Source organism: Apiospora hydei (assembly GCF_038363865.1).
Source record: "Apiospora hydei strain CBS 114990 chromosome Unknown utg000009l_segment0_segment0, whole genome shotgun sequence".
Lineage (NCBI taxonomy): Eukaryota > Fungi > Ascomycota > Sordariomycetes > Amphisphaeriales > Apiosporaceae > Apiospora > Apiospora hydei.
In genome coordinates this window covers 6849116-6856777 of record NW_027117368.1, presented here as the reverse complement: position 1 = coordinate 6856777, position 7662 = coordinate 6849116, and the positions used below count along the sequence as shown (strand labels likewise).

The window sequence follows — 7662 nt, the reverse complement described above, 5'->3', positions numbered from 1 at the left end:
TTCAAAGTGAAGCAATTGAAAACAAGATCTCGAATTGCATTTTTTGCAAATATTCTAACTACTTTGGTATCAAACTGCTTGTCCTTGGTTCAATTGCGTCGTAACGTCATGAGAATGTTATATGGTATCATGTGGTAAAAAAAGAAAAAGAAATGGTCCCTCCTGAAATGAACGCCCGCCAGCCTGCCCCTCACTGCACCTTTCAATCACGCCATGTGGTCAAGTCAACTCAACCAAACCCAACTCAACTCAACCCCTGGGCGAGAAAAACAGCTCACCACGCGGAACGCAAGCAAGCACGCAACGAGGCAAGTGCAGGTTTGTCCAATGCACATCATCATCTCATTCCAAATGAACCGTCATCCGGATTGATTGATCGGCACGGACCAGTACAACCGCACTTTGCTCCCAGGCGTTCGTTATCCCCACGTAACGCCTCACTTTTCTCATATCCTTCGCATCCCCAGCGAAACCCATTGAATGAAGTCAATCCAGTCAATGCATCGATATTTTCAAGACTTTTAATAGTCCTTGACAGTCACAGCCCCAACTGCCAATGTCTCGATGCGCCCCGCGTAGAGCTTCATCATATGGCAGACGGGATCCCCCCAGACCACGCCCCGGAGCTGCTCGTCCGTGACGGTTTGGGCGACGACCCCCTCGTCGAGGCGCTCGTGCACCGTCTTGCGGCCCTTGAGGCGCGCGCGGGGGTCGCCCGACCGCAGGACGACAAGGCGACCCGCGTTGCTGAGGGTGCTGGGCGGGACGTGCCAGGTGGGCTTTGGTGGGGTCGAGGTCGAAGACGACGATTTGGACTTTTTCGATGACGAGGATGAGCTCGAGGTCTTGGTGGTGGGCACTAGAGCCGTAGAAGAGGCTTTGATGAGAGATGTTTTCGACGTTTTGGGCAGTGCTGATGTGGATTTCGATTTTTTTCTCCTTCGGCGGTTTCCCGCTGGCACCCGGTCTCTTGGGAAGCTCGGGCGTGCTGCAGTGCGAAGACGAGGCCGAAGAAGCCGAGCCCTTGCGCCCACTGCTGCTCTTGCTGGTGCCATCATTTGGCACGGGCGCCGAGGAAGAGCTCCAGAAGGCTCTTGATGTAGGCCTTGTCGGCGCGGGCGACCGGGTCTCCCTCGTTGACGAAGGAGAGGAAGAGCGACTTCTTAAGCTCGGGCCTTCCCTCGGGTTTCGCCAGCGGCAGGAGCGAGACGGGCGGCGCGCCAAAGGTGACGCAGTGCACGCGCTTGAAGCAGCCCGTCAGGAAGTTGAGCTCGGACGCGGCCGAGCGCGACGTCGCGAGCATGTGCGAGTAGAGCAGGGCGGCGACGGCGCCGCCGGCCGAGTGGCCCGTGATGAGCAGTGAGTGCGAGGCCCGGTTGGGTTGCTCCTCGAGCAGCTGGCGCAGGCGGGCGGCGACGGGCTTGACCATCTTGCGGGCGGCCGACAAGAAGCCCGCGTGGCAGAAGTTGCCCGGGTCGTCGAGGAAGCCGAGGGGCGAGGTCGGGGCCGTGTTCAGGTTGACGGCCCAGTCCATAAAGGTTGCGGTGCCTCGGATGGCGAATACGATGGTGTTCATGTGGTCCATAGGCACCGACTTGAGGCGCATGGCCTTGGTGCCCGTGCGCCAGTCGGCGTCGACGTGCGTGTCGCGCTCGAAGCCCTGGGGCTTCTCGTACACCTTCTCCGAGTACTGCGCTGCGAGGCAGAGGAGAGGGTACGTGGGCATATATCTAGGAAAGGGGGAAAGGGTATCAGTATCAACCGACACACATGCACGTGACTATCCCTAGATAAAGAACGTACAGTTTGAGTGGCGGCAGGTTCATGGGCAGCCGCGAGTTAGCATACAGCTCAACCTTGGCGAAGTACCCGCCAGAGGACAATAAGGACGTAGCGGCTGCGGCAGTATGACCCTTCGAGGGGTCTTTGCTGCTGCTGTTGCTGTGCTTCTTGGGCACGACTTGCATGCCCCTTGACGTGACGGCGGGCGCTGGTACTGCTGCTGATCCGCCAGGCGGCGATGATGCCGAGGGTTGCGGCTGGTAGGTGAACAGGTCCTTTTCGTTGCCAAAGTACTTGTCCGAATCGATCATGGTCATGACGTTGTTGAACTTGTTGGAGATCTGGTCGTACATGGCGGCGCCCTGGTTGAGCAGCTGCGTGGCCTGGCCGTGCCACCGCGGCAGGCCGTCGTCGAAGACCTGGTGGACCAGGGCGCTGGTGCCCGGGATCATGCCGTCGGCCAGGTCGACCATGGGCTCCATGCGGAACTTACTGAGGGTCCCGGAACCATAGCTGCTGGTGCTGGTGGGACACACGGAGTTTGGCGGCGGTTGGCCAAGGTAGTAGTGCTGATTTACGATGATGGGCGGATAGTTGTTTCTCGGGTCCTGGAACGCTTGATATGGAGGTGGTGGTGAGTTTCCTGCTGGGGAGTTATGCCAAGACGGGGGTGGCGGCAGATAGCCAGCGGGTTGGAAATGGCCCGCGGAGTGTTGTGGTTGAGGCGGCGACTGACAGCTCCATTGCGGCTCTGGTGGTGATTGGCACGGTATAGGTGGTGAGGAGGATGGCGATTGAATGTCGACTCGCGATGCTGGTGGCGGTGGTTGTGGTGGTTGAGGCGCGCTGCTCTTTCTTCTTCTAGTGAACAACCCCATGATGGTGCTGGTGATCTGCTGCTGTCGATTGACTCGGGAGCTGCATGAACGACAACGGAAGAAAACGCAAGCAGCGGTTCGTCGTTAAGGTGGTAAAAAGGTGCCTGCTGCGGGAACGAGGAGGCAGTGCAACATCAGTCCTACGTAATAAGTTGAGCCTTTCCGATCGACGGCGCTGACCCTACTACAACTCTACACGAAACAACGATGTCAAAGAAAAGATGGATATATGGGTATGGTTATACGATATGGAAGCGGCCACGAGATCCGGCTCCCTTTTTGAAGGAAACAAACAAAAGTCAAGTTGATGCATTTAGAGGTTGCTTTTAAGGTAACATGCAAAACGTTGGCTGGGGGTCGTGTTTCTTTCTTTGCCAAGAGGCCCCCCCTTGTCAGTGTCACGATGATTGATTGATCGGACTTGGAGACAGACTCACAGGCAATGCAATAGCGACCGTGTTTTAGTGCGCCTTGCCCGTTTTCAGAAGGGACCCCCTGTCGTAAATGGGTTTCGCGCTGCTGATTGGCCTGGAGGGCGCAGGCTTAGCCCAATCGGGTGCCCCAAGCCTGCCCCAAAACACGAACCCGACGAATGGCGATGCGCAGGCGCAAACGACGAACTGCACCTTATGCGGCGCGAGGCTTATTGATGGGCGCTTGGAGGTTTTCTCGGTCGACTTTGATTGAATGAGACGACTAGACGATGGTGTTAATGTTTCCTGTGGAGAGCGAGAGAGGCTGGTCACCACTCAATCTTCGAACCTGCGAGTTTCAGAGCACCCGCATTGCAGATTGAGTTGCATATCAATCTGCACGTGCTTGTATTGGAGTCTGTCCAGACTCTGTCTATCCCAGGGGGCACAGATTGATTGCCAAAAGCACCGCATGCGGGGTGTTTCGGTCACCAACGAATTTCTGCGAAACGTCCTTAGGAATTCATTTGCCCGTTAGCTCTAGTCAATTGAGTTCTCTCGATCATGATGCAAACTCCAACTGGCCAATGCAAGCATGCCTGTAACTCGTATCACCATCAGCTCTTTCTTGCTGGTTGCTGGGATGCTGCTGCTGTCCTTGAACTTTTTGCGGGGTATGATTTCTTTCTAGCAGGCAGTTAGGGCATCTGCTTGCCTAGCTCCGCATGCCTCCCGGGCCGGCGCCGTCCCTCCAACTCGTCTGCTTACTGTTGCCAACCCAACAACTGTACTGCCCGTCTTCAGTCAACCAGTCATAAAATCTTGCCCGATCCGGTCGGATTTCAGGAATCAGGAATGCGGTCTGACAGGGGACCCACGCCCAACCATCTCATAGCCGCCCTTCGGTGACTCACCGGACGTTGGATTGAGCAACAGGACTTGTGGGTTCAGCCACTGAACCGCCCATGGCTGTGTTTGTCTTTGGTGAGTGGCTTGAGTGTGTCAATGTACGATTGATCGACCTCCAGCTAATTTCCGAACTTGAACCCCGTCCGACCGGTGCTGTGGATGACTGGCCGTCGGCTAGGTCATCTTCACTTGCGCAAGCAGCAGCCACTACCGTAAGGCCGGCCGCTGCCCTGCAGCAGTTCGGCCGAAGCCCTGCTTCTAGAGGCCGTAGTTCCCCACCACATGGCGATCGGCGCCCTGGAGAAGTTCTAGCCCAGCAGCTTGAGCCGTTCGGGAGGTTATCCGCGGTATACAAGTCCAGAATGATCAGAGCTGCGGGTAGTTCCCGCACCTTGGTGCAAAACCGGCCACTCTACGTGTTTCACACCCCGGATACGAGTCGATGCGAGGTATCAAACCACTGATCCCAACAGGATCCGAACGTATTCGCATTGCTCAATCCTCGGGGGTTCCTGAAGAGGTTCTTCAACACAGCACGCGTTGGCAGCCCATAGCGTTACCATAGTTGTCTCTTCAATTCTACCAGTGTGTGTGAAGGAACGCCGTGATGAATGTTATCTGGCTCGAGGCCGTTATTCATGAAAACTACGCCGATGCAACCCTCGCCTTTCACCTTTTGCTGCTATTTAGGGCTTACGTTGACATGACACGTCACCATCCTCGAAACCGGTATGATGGGAGTGGCTGGCTAATAGTGCGCGACGCTTGCATCGAGTCGCAAGATGAGATACCACAAGCTAGGTAGTTGGTCTTCAGTAAACCAGGGAAGCAATGATATGCAATGCATGCGGACAATCGTACAAGGCACTACTCCCGAAAAGGGCATCTTTAAGGTGCGGCAACGGCGGAGCAATCATACTTCATGTATTACTACCTAACACGATGGAAATATGTGGAAGAGCCCAACATTTCCTATGTAGCTTCGGGTCTTTGGATGCTCTTATACGTTCTAGGGGCGCCGCCGTCCTTGTGATTACTGCGAACTACCGCCCGCTATATCGTCACTAGCCAGTTCTCTCGCAGACACTAGGTTATTCTAAACCCGACCAAACTGATCCACGCGTTTGCAACTCACCTGGGCTTACTATAGTAGTCTTATAAACGTATGATGACATCGAAACAACCTGCACTATGTATGTGTTCGTATAGTAGTATCTCATTGCGTCCTGAGGCATAGGATGCTAAACTCTTAGGCTATCTGAAATCATGGCAAATGTCGTTGAGGTTGCGTGATCCCGCATCCCCCTGGATCCCATCAAGTATAGCACTTTGTTGGTCGATGGAACTATTGCGCCTGGATCCAAGATTGAACATGGAGCCCAAATTGACACGTATTCCTGCTTGTATGCATGTAAATATGCAAGTGGTGCAGTTCTATCTAGACATACCTAGAGATGCAGAATACTAAACAGTGAGAGGTCTTGAGGGGTAAACTCGCAGCCGACACCGGAGCACCACGACGACCACAGACACAGCTCCAACAGGCGCCCCGTTATTCAGAAAGGCTGCTATCAAGCCAGACCTGTCGAGTCTGATTTAGTCCCAAGCTTACCATGTTACCGATTCCAAGCATGCTCCCTGGCGTACCTCGTCCTGTGGGAAGTTGAAGATAGATAGCCAGATCGAGAAATGACTGTATCTGAACTTTGACAACTCGTATTTCCAAGACCTTCGAAGCGTCCGACGCCCCTATTTCTCATCCTCCCCTCCACCCCTTCACATAAAATCTATCACCACCACGCCTATAAAGTGCTCAACAGGTTGCTGTTAACACTTCTCTTAGTTTAGTTAGACCCTGACAGAACTCGAAGGCGATAACTAAAAGAGGCGCTTTTAGGTCACAATGTATGAGTGGAAATAAGTTTTGGCTTTTCTAAAACAAGTGACTCAAGTTAGATAATCGTATCCTAAGTCATATTCCTTATACACCATTTTGAAAACATGCATCTCATCCCGAGGTATTATATCTTCCACCCCCGTAAATCTCGTGAAACTCCGTAGAAGCAACCGTGAATCATCATGCTGTTACTCCGGATGAGGAGAAGGGAGCTGCCATTTACAGCAGGCCACCGAGAACGACGCAGGGAGGCCAGCGTTGACAAGGCCGTTCTGAGTAGATCATGTTAGAAGACCGGGAAAGCATGATGAGGAGGAGGCTTCTTACCTGAGACTGGCCGAAGTTCTGGCAGCAGGCAGCAGTCTGCTTGCACTTGATGTTGAGGAGGTCGGAGACACCGCCGCCGACTATTCCTGTGTGTGAAGCTTATGGTCAGTCTCATCCGTTGATGACATACAGAAGAGGTAGTGGAGTTAGTGAGCGTATCTGTATTCACTCTCCAGCAGTGACGTCGAGCTTGGAGCAGCCGTCGAAGAGGCCGAGGCCGTTCTTGGCGAAGGCGCCGCCGAGCAGGCCGGAGATGATGTCTCATGCCAAGATCCGCCAAGGAGCCTCAAACGCACTACCTGCCTTGGTCGGCGACCAAACCTGAGACAGTCGGAATGGAGGTGGTTGAAGTCATCACCGAAAAGAGGCCGGATCAGGTTTCCCGCAATGACCTCATTTACACCATTGCATGTATGTCCCGGGCCGATCTGCAGTCGGCTTGACTGGCATCTCGGCTCCCCAGCACGGAACCCTGCGGCTGTCAGCACCAAGACATCCAAGACGCATGGCTTGCGCGCCTGTCTTGCTTGGTCTGAATGGACGATCAGTCACATCAAATTGCTTTTGGTAAGTTTTCGTGGTTGCGGCTGAAGCCCCTTCATCGCAACTTCCCCTCCTTTCCCTTCCTCCGCGGACCAACATCCTCCTTCTTCCCAAGCTGCTATCAGATCTACTACTATTGATCCATGTCTTTACATTTCCAGTATCTCATATCAGGGGTGGCTGAATGGTCCTCAGGATGCATTCATCAATATGCATCATTATGAAAGACCATATTCACCCTTCCGAGATATCCTCCTTCTTCCTACGCGTTATTTGAAGTCTGTTGTTCGAACTCCGATTGTCAACTTATCGAGGATTTGGCTCTGGCTTTGGAGACGGGGAAGTACTTGACGAGAGTCGAGTTGACGAGAGCCGGGTCGACGAGAGCCGGGTCGACTGGGGGGCCTCAAGTCGCACAACAGCAGTCTACCCTGTCCACTCCCCTGAAAGGGAAAGTCTAGCCTAGCAAAGCCGACTCGGCGAAACTAGCAAGCCTGTGAGCAACAGACAGTGCAGGGGTCAGTGCCCCCCATCTCGCGTATCGCGTGCTGAGCTTGCCGTTTGGCGTAGACTACCAGGTGCATTGTGCCCTGGTCCTTCATTGTTGCTGTCGGCAGCAAACACCAGCAAACACGGTAGTAGCATGGGGCAACTTGGAGGAAGTCTTCTTCGATCTTCCCGTTGCACGGGTGCTACTGACCTCCTCAATCACATCCCGGCCCTTGGGCTCGTGATCGGGGCCGTGGGACAAACAGCCAGCCAGTCAGTCAGTCAAACGAACCCTGGCAAGAAGGGGAGCTGCCCTTCACGAGCTTGAATGTCTTGGACTGTTTTCGTCTTGGTGCGTGCACAAAAGCACCATTTACCTCGAACAAACGCATGGCGCTCATTAAGGAGTACGCCGCCGACCAGC

General features: G+C 54.2%; 1 protein-coding gene across 1 annotated transcript; it reads right to left on the bottom strand.

Moving 5' to 3' along the window:
• Positions 1–521: 521 nt before the first annotated feature.
• PG997_013967 (uncharacterized protein) lies at positions 522–2660 on the bottom strand (the record flags this gene model as incomplete). The annotated part of the gene is made up of 3 exons (XM_066818281.1): positions 522–859; positions 1066–1730; positions 1804–2660. The coding sequence occupies 3 exons, from the start codon at positions 2658–2660 to the stop codon at positions 522–524; spliced, it is 1860 nt and encodes a 619-aa protein (XP_066663973.1).
• Between the last annotated feature and the right edge of the window lie 5002 nt (positions 2661–7662).